Genomic DNA, 22,493 nt, shown 5'->3' on the forward strand with positions numbered 1-22,493 from the left:
AAAGCAAAATCAAACTAGAAAAATAAGTAGTTCTTGACATCGAAGTCATTCCAAGACCTCGTGTGGATATTTTTGTTCCAATAGTCCAATGTTCATCAAATGGCTCAATATTCCTATTGATGATACAACAAGCATGCTGGGGCCGCGGCACAACCAAGCCCAAAGAAAACAAGAAGATGAAAGAGAAACAAATGCCGACACCGGCAGCTTCGAAGAAGACCGGCAACCATTGCGCCCCCGGAGATTTCCCACCACGTGCCAAGCACACCGAAGCGTTGTGTACCGAGCAACACCTTCAAGGAAAGAAGCGACGACGACGCTGCTCGGACAAGTCCTAGGATTTCCCCCGGTACGCAAGGGGCAGTGAGGAGGTGGTTATACCCGAAGCCCTTCAGGAAGGAAGGCAGCGCTCGCGGGCGTCACCACCTCGATGCCGGATGAGCCGACAGGGATTTCTCTCGACCCCCTAGCCTCGCCACCTCGGCCGATCCGAGTGCTCCACCAAACCAACCGCCCACCAACGTGCGCCACCACGGTCCTAGAATCCACCTCGTCGCCAACCTGAGGCCGAGAGGAGGAGGAAGGGAACAACAGACCCAGGGGCATCACCAAAGCAACCGAGCGGGAGGGGACTACCTCCATCACCGGAGTAGAAGCCGACCAGACGCGGCATCCAGGACACACCAGGCCACCACTAGCCCAGATGGGCCCGCAAGGTCCCTTTGCCACGCTGCAGCACGTCAGCTGCCTACGTCGCCGCCGCCCGAAGACCGCTGCCACCCTACCTCGACCTCCAGAGAGCCTCGTCGTTGTGCAGAGAGCCGCCAGCCCGCCCGAGCCCAGGTGGGGCCCAAAGGGCCCAGATCTGGGCCTAGCGGGCATCGTCGGCCAAGCCCTCGCACCACCGCGGCTAAGGCACCCGAGGCCCGCGGGAACCACCCAACGAGCCAGGCCGCCGCCGCGAGGAGCCCTCGCGCCCCCACTGCGCACCCGGGGTTCGGCCATCGCCCGCCGGGTGGGGGGCGAATGGGTTTCCTGTGTTTGGAAACTCAACTCCGTCCTCAATATTCCTATTGAGGATGCTACATGGGAGGACTCGACACTTATTTAGAAGGGTTTTCCCTCCTTTCAGCCTTGAGTACAAGACTGATCATATAAGGGGGGGGAGGGGGGCATTGTAAGACCTAACTAAATCCTTAATCATTGGGAGCTAAAAGGTCATCAATTCCATGCTCGAAGGCTAGGATGAAGTGGGCGAACTAGTGCACAAGCCACTTAAGAGACGACGTGGATAGTGTAGGATCTTCATCCAACAACAGGCATTTAGTTACCTCTTTCGCAGCATTTACTATTTCTCTCATGCTGTTTTCAGCTTTGTCTCTTTTACTTTTACCTTTCCTTAGACTATTTGAATAGCTCATGAGCCCCAAGCTCACCCCCTCCGTTTTGCACATGTCTCCCAACTCATTAAATTTGGTCTCTACCTTTAGCTTCTCATTTTGAATGTTCTATATGACACGGAGAAGGAGCCAAATACTACCATAGCAAAACAAAGCAGGGAATGTCAAAATGACACCAGCTATATACGGAATTGCTTTGCGTACGACTTTAAAATGTACGATCCAGTCCGACCCAGTGATCCCACGAATGCCGCTGATGCAGAGTTTTGATCGGAGGGTGACTGAGTAGTGTCGTATAAAGTCGTACAAGTATTTATCGTACACCTAGCACTGGTCAAGTATAGTCTTTGGGTCCCAGTCGAGAGAGGCATCGAGTTGTAATAGGACCACCACTGGCGTTGGTCGGGTTTTAGTTTCCTCTTTGAGCAATAAAAACCCTAGCAAGTCCCCTCTGAATTTGGAGCTAATTCCTAGTGATCTCTGAATTTGATGCATCTCTAAACCTCCCTTAGTTCAGAGCATGTCAATGTACTGAAGCAGACCTCTACAAACAAGGCCAAGTTCTTGGCAGTTAGTGTCCAGTTCAACGGTGGCAAGTGCAATTGACTGAAGCTAGAAAGATGGTCAAGTACATTGACTGGGCAGAACTCGTACCCGGCTGCCCGCAAGGAGCGCTACAAATCTTAGTCCTACCCTACATGAAGACCTATTTACAGAGTGAGGCGCACGACCACGGGCAGCTCAAAAAAGAGAAACATGTACACATACAAACCAAGGGGTATTCACAGAAGTGGAATTTGGATACTGAGACCATCTTAGCCTTCGCCCTCAGGTCGACTTCAGCCTGTCCAATCTGAACTTGGCCTGTGAACCATCAGACAACAAATGCTTAATCACGGTTATCCATAACTCATACTGCTAACATTTAAGCAGTAGCAACACTGGGGAAGGATTAATCGGGGATTGATATCCACAAGGAGTGCTGACCAGCATGGAATGGATGTCGTCGAGAAAGGGCTGGAGCAGCTGGACGAGCTTCTCAATCTCGACCTTGAGGAGGCTGTAGCTCTGGTTTTCCCCCATGAGCCAGCCGACGAAGATCGCCCTCTCAGGGATGAGCTTCAATGCGATCTGTTTCAACAAAGTTGTACAAGTCAACCAGGTGTTATCGGGACAAGTGTGTCGACAAAATCACTAGCTGAAAAACAAACTGATCAAACCCTAACCTTGCATGCCGCGGAAGAAATCCAGCCATGCCATGGCTTGAGAGAGACCATGTACGCAGCTTCTACGAGCTGTGCAAGACTCTGCTGATCAGAACCCTCCTCCTTCTCCTCCTCCTCCAGTCTCTGTAACAGTGCAACAGTGAAATCCATGGATCTGGTGATATTGCACAGTGAGAAGATGAAAACATGAGAAGTGGTGCATTAATCAAGTATAGCACGGTGATATATAGAACGTCAAATATAAGAATAATCTTTGTATCTTTTTGTTGGTTCACCTAGTGAGCCATAGAATAGCTCTTGCACAGCTATCGGCCTTCCTCACGGTGCCGTCGTCAGCCTCTTTCTCGACCATCGCCGTCAGAATGGAGTATTTGGATGGGTCCTGCAAGTATAGCTCCTGCAGCCTCTGCAACAAGAATTATACTTATATATTCCTTGAGGGAAACAAGAAGCGATCCATCTATTTACAGATATAGGAATATGGTACGAGTACAAGAATCAAAACATTTTAAGAAGGGGAGATAAACATAGATGAGTCAATGCTGAATTAGGTGTTGCATAGCCATCTGTCTGCATCGCTACAGCTAGTGGTAGTGGTACAGCAAAAACCCAAAAACACAAGAATAATCCCGAAGTTTCAACCTAATATATAATACTACAGTAACTTCGTGTCGTCAGCAATTATAGGGAGTCTATGCAGCCGTGCGATCCAAATTATTCATGCCCAGATAAAACTGTTGCCCTGCCATCGCCATCATTACCTTTAGAAGAAGAAGAAAAAACCATCTCTTATCTTCTTGGGATTGTTTAGGAACAAAACCCGTAGCTTCTAGCCTTCTAGTAGCAAAGAAGGGGAAACATCAACAAGGAACGGACAAGAGAGCTAGCGTGTGAAGGAGGACGGATGTGACCGGGGCAGTTGAAGGCCGGCGGACTGTGTGCGGCACACGACCCCCTAATCCATGGTCGTTCGTCACCCCTTGCGAGAGCAAAAGTTGCCTTCTAGATATTTGCCTAATCCCATCGTCCTCGTGCTGATGCAAAACTTGGGAGCGGCTCACCATCGTACGTGCAAATGGTGGATGCAACGGAATCGGATCCATCTGATCGATCAGCGCCTCCCGATCCATCCCATGATCCGATCGGACTATCGCGGTCCGAATGATCTGGCGTCGATTCGACCAGAGCATTCATGCCCAGTAAGACGACGGCGACAAGGAAGGATCGGGTGACGCGGCGGAGGATGCAGACGCGTGCTCTTTTGGTTCCACCAATGGATTCAAAATGGTACTTCCTCCGTCCGGAAATACTTGTCATCAAAATGGATAAACAGAGACGTATCTAGACGTATTTTAGTTTTAGATACATCTTTTTTTATCCATTTTGATGACAAGTATTTTCGGACCGAGGGAGTACTAGTAATAACCAGGCTTAGCTCAGATAATACTAGTAATAAGTAAAATAAGCAGGCCACAGGATGAACTCATCACTTCTGGCGCCTAGCCGTGTGGCCGGCACGGGACGAGATGGATGGGAAAAGGCAGGGTATTACGTGGACCACACACGCACCAAACAGTTTTTAGAGGAGAAATCTTGATGCGATTTGGACTCGACTTGCCATCGTCTTTTGGATTTTTGGTCTCAGGTAGGGGTGTGATCGAGACGCCCTGCCTACTGGTTCGTGCTTAGTTTTACTACTACTAGCAATTTAGTTATAGATCGCGGAACTTAAAACCCCGAGAGTGAGGGTAGTAGTTTATTTACCTCGATGTTCCGTTGGACGTCGAGCCGCAGCACTGCCATTGTCGGACCAATCTTATCTGCAAGCCCGTGCAGGCGATGCAGTATCAGCGACAGCAAAGGACCACGTCCACATGGACGGAAGAGCAACAGGCCAAAGATATATGCACAGAGGCACGTCAAGAAACCGATGGAACCAAAAGAAATGATGAAAGAAACGGATGCCAAATGAACACCAAAACAAATCCTCAACCAAGAGCTCGCAGGATCAGATGGAAGCATACTGCTCATTTCTACTCACCGAGGAGCCGGAGGAGGAGGTGGGAGAGGCCGAGGAAGGGCAGCGTGGGAGGCGAGGAGCACAGCTTGCCGCCGCGCCGGCTGATCGGGGACAGCTCCGCGATCGCCAGCCTTATCTCGGACCACTCTTCCGGCTCCACTTTGTCTTTCTTCTCCTCCGCCTCTTCTTCCTCCTTCCGCTCCTCGCCTTCGTCTCTTTCTCCGTCATTCCTCTCCCCCTCTCCCTTCTCTCCTGTCGCTGCCGGTGCCGCTGCAGCTTCTGCTTCTTCCTTCCCTGGCCCGTTCACGGCCATTGCTTCTCCCTCATCTTTCTCCCTCTCCACCATCATCAAAGCCCCTTGCTCCTGAGTTCTTAACAGCAAGCCATGGCGAAGCCTGCTTCTTGCTCTGGTTAAGACTTGAGAGAGAGAGAGAAAGAGAGGAGAGATGAAAGAGGGTCGAAGTCAAACACCACCGTGGCTGCCCAATCCGCTCCAGACGAGACGGTGGCAGAGCTCGAGACTTTGGCATAGCTAATAATAGAATGGCATGGAAGCCCTGCAGGTACACTCAATCCTCTCCTATTGGGTGCTAAACACGCCCTTTGTTTAAGCAATGGTAGAAAACTTCAATTTTACACGGTAAAATTCTCCGGCACCCTGATCTGAGCAAACAGAGCAGTCAGAGTTCTGCATCGCGATAAGCTTAGGCTCGACTTACAGTAGTTTATACTGTAGTATATGATGATGTCGATGATGATGATGATGTCGATGCCTGAACACAAATGCCAAAACAAATAGAGGTGAGACTGGACCGATAAAACGGACGCCCGAGACGAGACAAAAAGCCAGGCGAACCAGACAACTTATCTGGTCCTCACAATGACGCGCAAAACGCAACAGCCCGTGTCACCCACCATCTTTACAAGATACTGCATATACAAGCGACAGACTGATGCATATGCCATAGTTGGCAAAATGGGCAACGCTACGGCCACAAACGGTTCAAGAAGTCACGGCCGCGACGGTAAATCAACAATTTTCATTGGGCTATGTTGGCAGCCTCCATTCACTCGGTACATAATTGGAGGTTTGAATCCCGTCCGGATGTATTTTTGGCACCAGAAAATCCAAGGATGGTTCAAATTTGAACTAGACTAGATGGCGGCGCACAAGATGAAGCAACAATGTGTAAAAGGTTACAAGTGATGGTAAACAAGATTCAATTATGCAAAACACCAAAGCAAATCGCAGCGAAAAGTCTAAAACATCTTTATGAACGCAAATACACCAACCGCACATGCAAAGTCCATTGTGAAGAAGACTACTTCGGAGCTGAGTCAAGTTCAAGCAAACCATCTGAACATCACACGATAGTAACAAGTTTTGTTTTCCTTCCAGAGACATAGCACTTGCGACGGTCTCATACTCTATGGCACCTTAGCATCATAACAGCCAGCGCAGCAGCTCTTTCGCAGCGGTAGCAGGATTAGCAGCAGCGGCGGCGGCAGCAGCAGCAGAGCGGGGCATGAAAGACTGAGGAAACAAGGAGTATCCACTTGTTAAACAGAGCTAAATTAAAACTAAAAAACTAAACAATGATAACTCTGAGCATTCAACTTGTTTAATAAAGGCAAAATCAGCAAGCTACACACTGACTGACCCATTGGCCAATGGAGTTTTATGTAGTATAGTAGTCAACTTCCACCAGATCTTACACTAAAACACACTGAGTTAGGCATGATTCATGCCAGATGACTAGGTTATCAGAGCACAACTTTGAAGCTGTTAGAGCACACTATTTATTAGGATGCTGGACCACTGGAAGATCAATATAAAAACATAACTCATTTTCTCTTTAGACTATTACAAGCACAACCATAGTAACACTTGCAAGAATTCTTGGCCATAAATGAATAACTCATCTACCACAATACTTAAAAAGTTCATTGAATGGAGGGGAAATGCATTAGCTGAACATATGACAGGCCCATTTCATCAGACATATGAACCTATAATTCATCAGAAATATACAAACCTAGTCCCAACACCACAAACTTGCATGATACTCTAGAACACTAAACCTATCTAACAGGTAACTTGTCGCTGTTATGGAGTTCATGCATCTAAGAGAAACATAAAAGGAAGAGCTCATCTGGCTACAGAACATAGTTGATCATATAAAACTGAGTGACATCTGATATGGAATCAAAGACGACCAAAATAATCCCATATTACAACATTAGAACAGCACATGTCAGCTTAGCAAAAATGGATGACCATCTGATGGACAAAAATTGCAATCTTAGACCAAAACATTTCTAGCATGGCCACCCCTAATTCACATGGACATACAAATGTATCAAATGGTGCCCCTCTAGCACACATTTGATTATTCATATGACATGAACATTTGACAGAAAAAATGTGGCAATCCTAAAAAAAAGTTAGCATTGCTCCAGCTATTTTGAATGGACAAATCCAAAAGGAATTAATGTTAAAGGTTAACTAGAGATAAAGTATTCTAAGGTATATGGCCTCTTGTGTTATGTTACTTATGTATTCAGCAGCCATATATTACTAGTCTGATTCCAGATTTGGAGAAGAAAAAAATAATCACTGGATATGGGTTACTTTACTTTATCTAACAGAACTTCAGCTTGAGGATGGGTGGTAAAAGCGGCATGTAGGTCGAGTGCATTCTCCTCGTTTAAAATCACGGCAAACTTCAACCTTGTCATGTGCCACCTAGTAGAAAAGATGCAAAATGGATTGGCTGATAGCTCGTACACTAAGATAAATAAATGGCAAAACATACAAACCTCAGTTTGTGAATCAGGGTGTGCAAATCTACATGATTCTCTATTGCACATTTTCTTCAAGTAGTCCCTGCAAACTTCCACTGTGCTCTTGTTATCTGTGTTTTTACAAGAGAAGTATCAAAATTATGTTCTGTGTCAAAAAAGGAGAACTAAAAAAAGTCATGTAGTCGTCTTATGATCAAAATATGGTTCAACACAGATAACAAGAGAGCAAACCTAGTGTTTTCTTTCCCAATAACACCAAAAAGCAATAGTGAATGGTATAGCAGATGTGTTAATTACCAGCAAAACCTCTAGGAGGCGAGAGAGGAGGAGCCATCATAGGTACTCCCAGTGGTGGTGGTGGTGGTGGCATGTAAACCTTGAGGACCAAAAAAAGAAGTATAGGATTATACTAGCCATAGTCAACTTACAAAACATATAATACAAAACGCACCTAATAATGTACTCCCTCCGTCCCAAAATTCTTGTCTTAGATTTGTCTAAATAGGGATGTATCAAATCACGTTTTAGTATTAGATACATCCGTATCTAGACAAATTTAAGACACAAGAATTTTGGGACGGAGGGAGTAAAATTTTAAGCAGTTCTTTATTTACAAACTCATTTCTTACTGCAGATGAAATGGGAACAAAGGATCTGTTGACTGGTCAACAGATAAATAATATATTCCAAATAATTTCTTTATGAGAGAGAGAAGGGAAGTGTAATTTCTTGTCAACAGAGCGTTGTTTAAGAGTAAGAGTATATCTTCCATAGAAACACTTTACCATCTCAGGATATGGCATTTGCATGGGAACATCCCTCATTGGTGGGGGTAGCATTGGTTGTGCTATAACATGAGTGTACCTACATGATATACGGTCACACCTCCCACGCAAGAAATCTTGGCAAACCTGTCAAGAAAAATATCTAATCAGCAATCTGTGTACAAAATATACAAAATGCTAAAATAATATACAAAATGCTAAATAGGGGAAATTCTGTTCTTGCTTTGGGGGTTCAGTACACGAAGGGGTATCCAGGTATACAATAATAGGGAAAAAAACATTTCACATGTGGACAGTTTTATGTGGTTATTTTTATGCTAGGAAAGTTAGTAATACAATCTTTAATGGCAGAAAATATTACAATTGCACACTCTTGAACAGATGAATGGTGCAAGAAGCGGCACTCGTTTGCTGATCTTGAACATCGCCCACGTGCGAAATCTCTGCAAACCTGATAAATGTTTAAAAGAAGTATGCTCAGTTAGCAGTCCTGAATGGTAAATTTACAAGAAAAATCATCATCACATAAGACCAATACATCAGAATAACTTGTACAAAACTATACAGAATGCTATGCATCTCCAATGAAGTGAAGAGGATCATTTCACAGTTTTGGACGAGACAGCTAAGGAACTGTTGATTTGGGTTTTTTTTATCTTTTCCCTTAAGGTCATACCAACACAAAGCATTGATATGGAAACCATGTTTCCGAGTCTCACAAAAATACAGATATTGTGAATTATTTCCAACAATCTCCCCCTCATCCAAACTTGTGGTCTCATCAAGCTGACGTAATGCACAATCTGGACTACCAGCCCATGCTGCCACATCTAGCATGCTACGTGCAGACTAGACACAACATTAGCTAAACAGCTCTTCATTAGCAGTGCACGCTAAATACTCAGAAAAACCTGGAGAGCTCATAATAAATGATGTATTAGAGAAAAACATTGAAGGACAGAAAGGAAAGCTTACCGTCTTCACCGGTGGGACGTCCAAACCAATTGATCTCAGCAAGGACCTGTACAGGATAAACCAAAGAAGGCTGAAATCAGAAAGTTGCATCCAACAGCGAGTGTAATCACCCATATGAAAAACTGAGCGGACCATGATCAAATTTATTGGGCTGGCAAGCCCAAACTGCAAAACTGTAACTTTAGAACTAGCTCACACAACAGGGCTATTAGCAATTTGCATCAGATGAAGGCACATTGTTACAATACATGATGTCAAGCAGGCAATCTGATCCTCTTATCTAAATGGAAAAATCTCGTGTGATGATACTGCTGCTAATACTTGCAAACTTGACTATAGAAGGATTTTGCAGAGATATATACTTCAAACTAGCATAAATTGCATCAGCCTGCAACTTAACATGGAACCAGATTGCCAGACATCCACAGCTGGACAAGTGAAGCAAATCAAGCAAATTGAATCGAACAAAATCAAGGGAGTATCAACTCATACTCCTGTATATGAGGAGGCGGGTGGTAGTAGCGGCAGGTTCTGCCCCGGAAGCAGTTGTTCCTCAGCGAATCGGCGCATGCGGTCACCTTGGAGTCCCTGCCGAATTCCCGAATCAACAAAACCCAAATCAGAAGAAAAAAAAATATGCCGCTAACATTGGCAGAGGAGGCAAGATCTCGCGCTTTTACCGGTCGACGGAAACGGATTGGTGCGGGTGCGCATACTTGCACTCGAGGTCGGAGCGGGTGCACCTGTCGCGCAGGTAGTCGCGGCACGCCTCGACGGTGAGGTCGTTTTGCCGCCGCCGCTTGCCTTCGGGCTGGCGCGGACTACGGCTCCGACTGCGACTGCGGCTACGGCTGCGGCTGCGGCTACGGCTCCGGCTGCGGCTGCGGCTACGGCGGTCGCGGGGGGAGCGGGAGCGAGACACGGAGCGCCTGGGGGAGGTGGACCGTGAAGGGGAGAGGGAGAGGCGGCGCTTGCGCGGCGGGAGCGGAGGTGACGGCGAACGGGCGGCGGGGTTGGGGCTAGGGTTGGGGTCCGCGGTGTCGGCGTTGGGGATTTCGGCGGAGGCCATGGGGGGAGAGGAGAAGACCGCGAGACAGACGACAGAGGAGGGGGCGCTGCGGGAGTCGGATGTGACAAGATCTAGGTTTAAATAAACTTTATTTTGAATCCACCTTGTTCTTCTGACAGGATTTTGAAAATCGTCTTTGGTTCCATCGTTATAATCCGCCCCTTCGATTGAACGATCTTTATTGGAATTTAGAGGATTGAAATCCTTACGTTTACATAATTATTTTTTGCGAAAAAACAACGAGATCTCATTATAAAGTTTTGTAAGAGGTACAAAGCACCTCAAAACATGACAAAAATTACATCGATGACCCTGCACCATCAAACAACCACTACCGCCGCTAAAACGAGCCATCGTAGCATCCTTGTCGTCGCTCCCCTGCCGGAGATGGCTTGATCTTGTCAATGACAGTCGGGAAGTCTTCGCGCATGTGCCTCTAAGGACAAACGTCTTAGAGACTAATCATTGTCATCTAGCCCATGTGAAACGCCTAACACCAAATCTGTCGTCGGCGCCCACGCACCACAAGAAAACCCTAACATCGTCGCCACCCTAAGAAGGCACTAGAAATCTACGTCAAAGCTCCACCGACTCCATCCCGATGGACGACCTTAAGGAGCATCGAAGCCTGAAAGGCCAACTCGAAGATAAAGCGCTGCCATTCGCACAAACACCGCCCTTGCGAGAAAGAAAAACTGAAGGATCAAAGATCCGCTAGATATCAACTAGAGGAGAGTGGATAGGCGACTACCAAATTTAATCTTTTTCTTAGTTGCTTTTAGAGGCTAGCGCGGAAATGCAAGTTATTTAGATATGCAATTAAGTGATACACCATATATGACGAGTTACAACAAGCTACACAGACGCAATAAACAAGCAAGTAATAACAACAAATAAAGTTAGTGTTAAGAGACAACCAAAAGTGATGGAGACGAAGATGTACACTCAAGTTCACACTTTTGGAAAGTACTAATTTCCATTGAAAAGGTTCGGAACAACTGCTACCATGACAATGAATGCATCACCTTTGTCTTTGAGAACATTGGTCAATGAATGCCCAAGTTTTCTCTAGTATGGTAGCTCTTGAGGCGAGCTTCAAGCCCTCACATATGAGCTCATGGATCAATCACACAACTTAGAAACTCCGAAGAAACACCAACTGTCTAGGGTTTCACATAAATCATGTCGTGCAAGACAATAAGCCCTTTACGATGAGGTCGGCTAGGGACTTTGTAAACCCTAACTTTCATCCCATTTATAAGGTGTAGTCACCATGATCATCCTCTTACACAGCGCACAAGGTGCTCCCACGTCAATAAAAACAAAGCAACGCGTAGGCTATTACCTGAGCCATGAGGACCCGAACCTGGGTAAACCCCCATGTGCAAACTCTTGGCACACATATGTTAGCACACATCTTGGCACACATCAACCAAAAACAAAAGCAACACTAGACACACAAAGGAACCAAGCGTCCCTGTCGCCCAGCGGGAGCGTTCCCTCTTGGCACACATATGTGAGCACTAGTGCCAACATCCACACGTGCCCCATGTATGCATCACTGACCCGCACACATCTATGTAACCGTGAGGGTCGACTCCGATACCAATTGTAATGCCCTGACCAAACCCGCTGATTCCTGACCATTGCGCCTGGGATCTAGGCTAGCCCCACATACCAACACTAGTCTTTCCTGCGCACTTTGTCATAACTCATGCGCACTGGGAACAACTTTCAAGTCAAACACCCATCCTCAATTGCTACATAACACATCTTTTATATTTGAGGAGTAGTGAACTGTATGGGAACATACTACGAAACAACAAAATTTACCATACAATCACACCCAGGAACACTATGAAAATGACGTCATAGATCTAGTCTCACCAACAAGAACACAGAGAGGAGGAAGGTGTTGGTGACAATCCGGCGATTCCCGTAGCTAGGTTATACCTCCCAGCCATGAGAATTTCTTCACCGATCGAGAGTCAAAGTAGACGACTCCTCTGCGGTAACCACACATACCAAAGTGGTGATTACGACACATCGTTGTCTAGAACAAAGATCATCGAGAGAAACTAGAGAGAGAAGCAGCCTAGCAATGTACCGTCTAGTTTTGAACTAGATGGAGAGAGAAGGAGCGCAGGGCAGCCCGGGAGCATCCTCCAAAGGATTATTCTAATAACAATGAGAGAATATTATTCTGGAAACAAGTCGACTCGCCGTAGCAGCAATAGTTCAATTGCATCTTATGCAGAGTTTGAACTTTTGCAAACATTGTTTAAACGGGGTTTGCGATAAATCGTTGGAGAGCTATGGACATGACTATCATAATCTATGTTGAACACATTCGCAAAATCTACACGGTTTAAGTGCAGTTTCGAAAATCGTGTTTCTTTACCCAAAAAATGTTAATCGTATTTTCGAGCTCAATTTAAAAAGGTTTATTGAAATGAGACAAATGAAATGGCATTAGAAATTGATATGTCTCCAACGCATCTATAATTTTTGATTGTTCCATGCTGTTATATTATCACTCTTGGATGTTTTACATTCATTTTATAGCAACTTTATATCAATTGTTGGGACTAACCTATTGACATAACTAGATGATCTCCCGCGCGTTGCTGCGGGAACTATTAATAAATAATTTGATGATGTTTTAAAGCATGAGAAAATTTATGAAACATGGTATAATTTGATGACAATTTTTTGAAAGAAGTATTGGTTAGTGTAAACATCTAAGAATATTAGATGAAAAATAAAAAATGAGTGTGATTTTTGTTCTGTTAATTTATTGACAAAACAACATTGAGTAGAGACAATGGAGACATCTCCACCCTGGACTAAACCTAAAACAATGAAGCAAATACAGATGTGCATTCATAAAAAAATGTTGGTCAGGTAGAAAAAAATGTGAGTTAACTCATAATTTGATTTTCTATATAATAAAGTCGCTTATAAATCATGAGCCCCGCTGTTGGATAGCAAGAGAAACCTAGAATGACGTGGCTGCTTGAGAGTGCACAAAAAATAATTAATGATTATTTGTGATAAGTTGCATGCGCATGAAGAGTTAGTAGGAGCATGTGCATGAAGAGTTAGTGGGAAAGAGTTTTTAAATGGTGGACCTACTTGATGATGTGGATAGGTTGCATGTTAAGACAAATAGGATAGTGGGGATGAATCTCTTAGGTATATAGGATGCCCAGTCACAGTTGTTGTTTTTTCCTTGTTTTTTACTTCGCAGAATATCGGTACCACACGAAGTCCAAATGCCACGAAATTTTTTGGAGATTTTTTTGGACCAGAAGACAACTTGGGAGCCAAGGAAGCACCTGGGGGAGTCTCATGGGGCCCACCACCAATCCAGGGCGCGCCAGAGGCCCCTAGTGCGCCTTGATGGGTGGCGGGGCCCATGGGGGTCCCCTTCACCGCCTCTCAGCTCTATAAATACTTAGATATTCCAGAAATCCTAGGGGAGAAACACAATTCCAGCCGCCGCAAATTCCAGAACCACGAGATCCAATCTAGAGTCCTATTCCGGCATTCTGCCGGAGAAGAACACGATCACGGAGGGGTTCATCATCCTCATTGGTGCTCCTCCGATGATGCGTGAGTAGTTCACCATAGACCTATGGGTCCGTAAGCAGTAGCTAGATGGTTTCTTCTCTCTTTTTTGATTCTCAATACAATGTTCTCCTCGATGTTCTTGGAGATCTATTTGATGTAATGACTTTTTGCGGTGTGTTTGTTGGAATCCAATGAAGTTCGAGTTTATGAATAGATCTATCCATGAATATTATTTGAGTTCTATTTGATCTCTTATATGCATGATTGTTATAGCCTCGTATTTCTTCTCTGAATCTTTGGTTTAGTTAGGCCAATTAGATTGATTTTTCTTGCAATGGGAAGAGGTGCTTTGTGATGGATTCGATCTTGCGGTGTCCTCGCCAAGTGACAAAAGGGGTAGCAAGGCACACATGTATCTTTGCTATTAAGGATAAAAATATGGGGTATATTCCTACATGAATAGATCTTGTCTACATCATGTCATCGTTTTTATTGCATTACTCCGTTTTTCCATGAACTTAATACACTAGATGCATGTTGGATAGCGATCGATGTGTGGAGTAATAGTAGTAGATGCAGAATCGTTTTGGTCTACTAATCTTGGACGTGATGTCTATATACATGATCATTGCCTTGGATATCATCATAATTATGTTCTTCTATCAATTGCCCAACAGTAATTCGTTTACCCATTGTATGCTATTTTCTCGAGAGAAGCCACTAATGAAATCTACGCTCCCCGGGTCTATCTTTTATCATATTGTTTTCAGATCTATTATTCCAAAAACCCAAAAATATCTTGCTGCACTTTTTATTTACTTATTTTTTGTGTGTTTTAACCAAATCTATTTATCCAATTTCATAAAATTTAATCTATCTTTTTACCGTGGAGGGATTGACAACCCCTCTTTCGGGTTGGGTTGCAAGTATTTATTCTTTGTGTGCAGGTACCGTTTACATAGTGTTGCTTGATTCCCCTACTGGATTGATAACCTCGGTTTCATAACTGAGGGAAAAACTTGTCGTAGTTGTGCTGCATCATGCCTTCCTCTTTGGGGAAATACCAACGCAGATCTAAGCCATGTTAAAGGAATTTCTGGCGCCGTTGCCGGGGAGACATCATCAACATCTATCAGGTTCCTAATCACAAATCTCATCTCCTTGCAATTTACATTATTTTCCATTTACCTCTCGTTTTCATCTCCCTCACTTCACAAAAATTTACCATTTTATTTGCCTTCTTTTTCGTTCGCCCTTTTCTTGTTAGATCTCTTATTTATTTGCAATCTTGTTTGCATAGTCAAGGTGTCTCGAGAAAATACAAAATTGTGTGATTTTTCCAATACTAATAATAATGATTTTATTAGTGCTCTGATTGCTCCTCCCTCCACTAGTGCGAAGCCTTGTGCTATTAATGTCGCTTTATTGAATCTTGTTATGAAGGACCAATTTTCAGGTACTCCTAGTGAGGATGTCGCGTCCCATCTTAACACATTCGTGGAATTGTGTGATATGCAAAATAAAAAAGATGTGGATAATGATATTGTGAAGTTGAAATTATTTCCTTTCTCCTTGAGGGATCATGCAAAATTTTGGTTTTCTTCTTTGCATCGCAATAGTATCGATTCTTAGGATAAGTGCCAATATGCTCTTATTACTAAGTATTTTCTGCCTGCGAGGATTATTTCCCTTAGAACCCAAATCATGAATTTTAAGCAAACTAAGCATGAACACATTGCACAATCTTCGGAAAGGATGCTAAGAAATTGCCGTACTCATGGTTTAAATCTTTGGATGATTATACAAAAAAAATATGCGGGATTGAATTTTGTTTCTAGAAATCATTTAGATTCCGCCTCGGGTGGTACTTTCATGTAGATTACTTTGGGTGAAGCTACTAAATTGCTAGATAATATTATGGCAAATTATTCACAATGGCATACCGAAAGAGCACCTATTAGTAAGAAAGTTAATTCGGTTGAAGAAATTAGTACTTTGAGTGAAAAAGTTGATGCTCTTATGAAATTGGTTGCTAGTAAAAATGCTCCTATTGATCTTAATGATGTGCCTTTGTCTACTTTGATTGAGCAAAATAGTGATCATGTAGATGTGAATTTTGTCTCGTGAAACAATTTTAATAACAATGCTTATAGAGGTCATTTTAATCCTAGGCCCTTTCCTCGAAAATCCTATAATAATTATGGTAGTTCCTATGGTAACTATTCTTACAATAATAATAGGAACCCCTCCAATCTTGAGAGTAATATTAAATAATTTATTAGTACTAAAAACGTTTTCAACACTACGATAGTAGAAAAATTGAGTAAGATTGATGATATGTCTAGAAGCATTGATAGAATTTCCCATGATGTAGAAAATCTAAAGATTAAAAAATGTCCACCTAAGGTTGATGTCAATTAATTAATTAATTAAGGCTTTATATGTTTCTGTGGATGAAAGTAAGAAAAGAACCGCTATGCTTAGAGCTAAAAGAGAATTTTTAGAAAGAGCGTTTTCTAGTGATTGCTTTTATAATAATGATGAGGATCTTAAAGTGATTGGTGTTTCTTTTATTGATTCCTTGTTTATTAAGATTAAAATTGATGATAAAGGGACTAAAGAAGAGTCAACTTTAGCAGGCGTCCTGATAATTCAAAGGGTGAAAATCTTGAAGAAAAATTTGATAAAAGTGGGTCTGGAGAGGTCAAAACTTTAACTAGTGATGTGCCCGCTCTTTTGGATTACAAAGACTTTAATTATGGTAATTGCTCTTTGATTGAATATATTTCTTTGTTTCAATCCATGATAAATTCATCCAATGCCTATGCAAAATAAAGCTTTTACTAAATATATTGTAGATGCCATGCTAAAAGCTTTAGAAGAAAAGTTGGAATTAGAGATTTTAATTCCTAAAAAATGATATGATGAATAGGAACCTACCATTAAAGTCAAGATTAAAAATTAGGACTGATTTGCCTTATGTGATCTGGGTGCTAATGTTTTCACAATTCCCAAATCTCTATGTGATGTGCTAGGTCTTACTAATATTGAAGAGTGTTCTCTTAATTTGCACCTGGCGGATTCTACTATTAAAAATACATGCTCGAGTGCACCAAAATGGATAGAAAAAATGTACATGTGTCCTCGGGGGGCATGTTTAGGTCCCATGGAACAAATGAGAATGAATTCAACCATCTCGGCGTCCTGGCTTGGCCACAAACATTGCGAATCCCGGTTTTGAAATCTCTGTAAATCCAAAACTCAGCAGGAAATCATGAAACTTGGCATGGTGTCACTACATGGCACATATATGTCGTGGTAAAATAATTGTCCAATTTGGGCCAACCTATATTACAAGCCTCGTACAAAACGAAGCTTCTCGGAACCCTCGTGGTTCCGTTAGGGAAACATGCCCCTCTTGTGGGCGAAATGATAATCGCTGCCTCTTCTTGCCTTAAACTTTGTTTCTACAGTCAACATAGAATAACAGGAGTGTCGTTCTAAAATTTGAAACTGTTCGGGGTTCGTTTATTGTATATATTAATTAAGTTTTCTAGGCATTTAGTGTAGTCCATAATTCAAATTTGAAATACAAGCACATGCTCTAGTGAAGCAAAATGAGTGGGAAATCGTACATGTGTCATTGGGTGCATGTTTAGGTCTCATTTAAGGAATGTGAATGAGTTACAAACCTCTCATCGTCCTGACACGTTAATATCGCAAATGGTTGTATTATATGAACAGTGTGTTCCAATAACCATTTAAGTGCGGTCACTACCTCTGCCAAAACTTAACCATACACGGTGGCGTGCGTGCAGCTGTTTGATTAGATGGGACGAGCACAAGAAGTCCGCCGTGAAGGCTCGATGGGACATGTGCGAGCAGTCCGCCGCGCAGGCTCGACGAGACGCATGCATCTTGTCCTCCTCGCAGACTCGACGGGACATGTGCGAGCAGCAAGGCCGCCCATGCTCACCGAGAAACGAGCTCTTTGACCTCCATCCACCAGCCGCCCACCTCACTCACAACTTCTCTATTAATGGCGGCCGAGCCGCTGTTTAACACGCAGTTAATTAAAGCACCCGGATGGAGGGTGTTTGCTTGTGATCCCATGGCATCATTTGCTTTGTTCGCGTTTTCAACTCGTATTCCGTCCTAATTTAAATTGCCACATAGGGCAACGGATAATACGACGACAAATAAAATGGCAAGGGATAATACAATGACAAATTTACAATGACGCGGATAATAACTGTCTTAGATATTCCGGATAATTTAAAATGCCACATGCGGCAAAGCCCAGAAGACACGGGGGCAAGAGAAGAAGGAAATCGCAGACAACGATCTGGGTCGCTACTGTCTCTACTCGTCGATGGATCGCCGGGCGACGACATCCTCCGGCTCCTTCAATTCATCACGACTTTGCTTGAAAGCAGCCATGGATTCCTCCACCTCCTGCTCGCGCTCGATCTGGAGCTTCCTCAAGTCACCCATCAGTTCCTCGACGACCACTATTAGCATCATTCCCGAGGCACTACTCTGCTCATGTAGCATCTTCCAGCCGGCGGCCTCCTCCTCCTTCTCGGCGAGCATCTTGAGGAGCTTCGCATTGTCACCCATGAGTTGCTCGATGAGGCCGGTCGTCTTGTCAACCGAGGCATCGTTGATCTCGAGCAGCTTCATCAAGCCGTCGACCAGCTCCTGCTGCTTAATGAGGCCAGCGAGAATGTCATCATCGTCGGCCAAGGACTTCAACAACACCAGCTCGTCACGATCGCCGATGCGGCGAGCGCGCTTGTGAGAGCCCTAGCGTGCCCGTGAGAGCTCGTTCGAGGGCTTCGCGGTGTGCCGGGACATCTCTGCCGTGGCTGCCGCTTCACGGTGGGACCTCTCTAGTGCTTTCGCGGCCTTGGTCTTTGCTACCTGGTTATATGTCCACCCGAAACTCCTCCTACCAGTCATGACGGAACGACTTGACAAGAAAGACCAATTTTGGGTGATGAGGAGAGGAACTGTGAAGTAATTTTTGAGTGGGTAGTTTTTATAGCCCGGTGCAAAGTGTGAATACATATTAGTTTGATAGGTGTGAACAAATTTGCAATTACTTATTGCGTTGTAATCTGCAACGAGAAACAAAGTCAAAATTTATTGATGGTTCGGGTCTCAAAAAAAAATATTGATGGTTCTGGGCCACGTGTTATTTATCACACACATGTTAACATAAGAAAACGTATGTGCAACTTACTAATCATCGCACACGAGTACTCGCAGACGCATCATGTGCGATATTCCTAGCCGCCGCAAGCAACTAGTTTGCATTTTTTTAAGTTTTTTATGAACAGAATCGCACACGAACTAACTATAGTAACCGTCTGTGTTATAATTTCTCATCGCAAACAGTTCATCAGAGTGGGTTGTTTGCTGCAATCACACACATCTTGTTTACACGAATCATTTGTGTTCTTTTGATTCATCGCAAACAGTTCATCTATGTGAACTGTATGCCGCATATCACACAAATCTTGTTAAGTTGAACCATTTATATTCTCTTCCCTAATCGGAAACAGTTCATTCGAGTGAGCCGTATGCCATATATCGCACACACCTTGATCTGGTTGATCGTTTATGTTGCATTCCCTAATAGCACACACTTCATCGGAGCGAACTGTATGCTGTATGTCATGGAATTAACACGTCAGATGTCCTAGCGGAAGGACTTAGTCGTGGAGCCATCACAACGAGATTGGCTTAAAGGGGTTAAACCGGAACAAAGGACACGGGAAGTTTATACTGGTTCGGCCCCTTGCGGTGAAGGTAAAAGCCTACTCCAGTTGTTGTGGAATTGATTGATCTCGATGAGCAGGGAGCGAATCTGCTTTACCTATCTCTCGAGCTGTTGTTTCTTGTCCCTGAACCACCACAGGGTCGTCCCTTTATATACACAGGTTAATGTCCGGCCGGTTTACAGAATCCCGAGGCCGGCTCATACAAGTGTCCGACTCGGTCTCTTCCCTTCCCTAACTTACAATACAAGTTATGCATCTATGGCGGTTTACTACTATGGGCCCTAATCCGCCCTTGGGCTCCGGGCCTCTAAGCTTTAACAGTAGAGCGCCATACTCCTTGTCTTCATGGGCTTCAATATAGATGAGCGTGAACCGGCCCCTCCTGGGCGGTTTATACTCAGTAGTTATATCCCCAACATTAGGCCCCAGATTGATTTGAACTTGTTCATGTCAATCTTCAATACTTAGAAAAATTCCCTGAACATCTTCTTATGATCCTCGTAAACCACCATGACATCTTCTCCCTATGAGCTTTGGTAAACCGCCATGACATCATCTTCTAAAATTGCAGTAAATCGTCATGACGTCATCTCTATGTAAAAAAGTCATAAAGATTCCCTTTATTAATTATCTTCCGAAGATCGAGGCAACAGCTGTGCCCCATTTTCCGCTTTGGGCTCCTCGATCCCCGCGCTTGCCTGCTTATCCATTTGCCTTATAAATAGGCCCAGGGGTCCTTCCCTTTTCCCCTTCCGCGCTTCTTCTTCTTTTTCTCGACGCTCAAGCCCGACAGCTCCACTGCCGCCGTCGACCTTCAAGCGTTGCATCATCCCTGGCCGCCGCATCAACCTGAACGTACCAGAGATCTGCGGCTCTCCTCGACCACTCCTGTGAATCCGGTAAGCCTTCCTCCCTCAACCCTAGATCTACATTAGAGTTTTGGTATTCATCCGTGTTCATCAGTGTTCGTCCGCGTTCGTTGTTTTGATCTTACTGTCTCATTGAATCTAGATAAGCTTCACATCTTTCCTTTGCGGCCGAACCTTTTAGTTTATTTTGCCTCACCATAGTATCTTTAGGATCTCGAACAGGTCCCATCTGGATCCTTTCTGTTCTGTTGTCGCCATTTTAGGGCTTTGATACTTTTCCTTTTCCTGAACTGTGTTAGATCCATAATGATAATCCTTAGCTTGTGAAACCTGTTTGTGTAGCACTTAGCAATTTTCAGATCTGTTTTTCTCCATACCCCTGTAGGCGGTTTAACCTATAAAAATGACAATCCGCCAGATACCATTAGCCCTCACGTAAACCGCCATACTTTCTTAAACATCCATATCCGGCTTAATATACACACACGCTTTGATTGAATTCTCCGGTTTGATACCAGTTTGTGCAAATCAATCTTGAACCGTGAACCGGCGTTTGCACTTCCTTTACAATTTGTCATCAAAAATGGCTAAACAATTCTCTTCTTGCAATTGGGTTCCCTCCCGGATCACAAAAGAACAACTCACTGGATATGTTCTAACTGGCGCTTTGGCAAAGAAGGAAATCATTCATTGGAGAGTCCCTGGTGCCGAAAACCCTCCTGAACCTCAAGGTGGAGAAGTGCTTGTGTTTATGCAGCATCTGGACCAAGGGTTTAGCCCTCCTGGATCAAAAAAATTCCGTGATGTACTTGCCAACTTCCAACTCCATCCTCAAGACATTGGACCGAACTCTGTGTCCAACATCTGCAATTTCCAAGTGTTCTGTGAAGTTTATCTATAAGAAGAACCGACTGTTGAACTCTTCAGAGACTTCTTCCACTTGAACCGCCGTACTGAATTTTCTGACGGCCCCAATACTGAACTTGGCGGAGTGTCGATTCAGAAAAGGAAAGAAGTTGATTTTCCTCATGCCAAACATCACAGCCACCCCAAGGATTGGAATCAAACATGGTTCTACTGTCAAAACACCGCTTCTGCTGATGAAAATCCTCTGCTGGGTTACCGTGCTTACCGACTCAACAATGGACATCCACTGCCTCAGCGGCTTACTGCCAAAGAACGACAAACATATGCACCACAACTTGCTAAGCTCCGGGCTCTTCTAGCAAACGGCTTAACCAGCATTGACCTCATCCGCTGTTGGGTTTCATGGGGTATCCTACCCTTAAGCCGCCACACCAGGTTAATGCATGAATATACCGGGGATGTCAAAGACCCTCAATGACACACCGAAATACAGATGAATGATGATGAAGTCACTGAGTCTGTCAAAAATATGCTAGATGAACCGATTTCTGAGTGCAGCAAGACCGGGTTGCGTCCCTTTTATGCCTCCAACAAACCGCCAGCGGTAAGAATTTATCCTTCTGCTTTTTAATCCTCCCCCCTTTAACATTTTTCTGATAGCCTTTTGTTTATTCTTACAGGCCAAAGATTCTTTCTGTAAGCGGAAAGCTCAAGACAAACCGGCAAAAGCTCAAGACAAACCGATGAGGGCTCCTCGTGGAAAGAGCAAGGCCACAAAGAGGCCGGGAAAGAAGAAAACAGCCGAGTCCTCTGATCCGCCCGAAGATGTTGATGACTTGGAACAAGAGGTAGAACTTGATTCCCTTGGTTCATTTTTCATACATCTTATTGACAACGACCATTACCAGGATGATGCGGAAGCCAGCCGTGCTGACCACATAGAGGTAATCTCCCTTTCCTCCAATTCCGATCTTGTGCCAGTACGAAAACTCCGTCGCGCAGTCTTGAAAGTGAAACGTTCACATCCTCTCACTCATTTGGATCCACAATTTTCTTTGAAGACACAGCATCCTGACGCTCGTCGCATAACCCGGCACAGTGGCTAGCAAGTCACTTCC

At 44.1% G+C, this 22,493-nt stretch overlaps 2 protein-coding genes across 2 annotated transcripts; both read right to left on the reverse strand.

Moving 5' to 3' along the window:
• Positions 1 to 1,971: 1,971 nt before the first annotated feature.
• Positions 1,972 to 5,400, reverse strand: LOC123045521 (glycolipid transfer protein 3). Its single transcript, XM_044468598.1, has 6 exons — positions 4,668 to 5,400; positions 4,391 to 4,446; positions 2,902 to 3,032; positions 2,627 to 2,780; positions 2,388 to 2,531; positions 1,972 to 2,264 (listed from the first exon to the last, which is right to left on the reverse strand). The coding sequence occupies exons 1-6, from the start codon at positions 4,993 to 4,995 to the stop codon at positions 2,229 to 2,231; spliced, it is 849 nt and encodes a 282-aa protein (XP_044324533.1). The 5' UTR covers positions 4,996 to 5,400; the 3' UTR covers positions 1,972 to 2,228.
• Positions 5,401 to 5,806: 406 nt separating this feature from the next.
• LOC123045520 (zinc finger CCCH domain-containing protein 28) lies at positions 5,807 to 10,345 on the reverse strand. Its single transcript, XM_044468597.1, has 9 exons — positions 9,892 to 10,345; positions 9,704 to 9,799; positions 9,212 to 9,257; positions 8,598 to 8,687; positions 8,237 to 8,362; positions 7,749 to 7,827; positions 7,467 to 7,561; positions 7,284 to 7,392; positions 5,807 to 6,180 (listed from the first exon to the last, which is right to left on the reverse strand). Exons 1-8 carry the CDS (start codon positions 10,278 to 10,280, stop codon positions 7,300 to 7,302), a joined length of 1,014 nt encoding a protein of 337 aa, XP_044324532.1. The 5' UTR covers positions 10,281 to 10,345; the 3' UTR covers positions 5,807 to 6,180; positions 7,284 to 7,299.
• Between the last annotated feature and the right edge of the window lie 12,148 nt (positions 10,346 to 22,493).

The sequence above is a fragment of the Triticum aestivum genome, chromosome 2B (assembly GCF_018294505.1).
Source record: "Triticum aestivum cultivar Chinese Spring chromosome 2B, IWGSC CS RefSeq v2.1, whole genome shotgun sequence".
NCBI lineage: Eukaryota > Viridiplantae > Streptophyta > Magnoliopsida > Poales > Poaceae > Triticum > Triticum aestivum.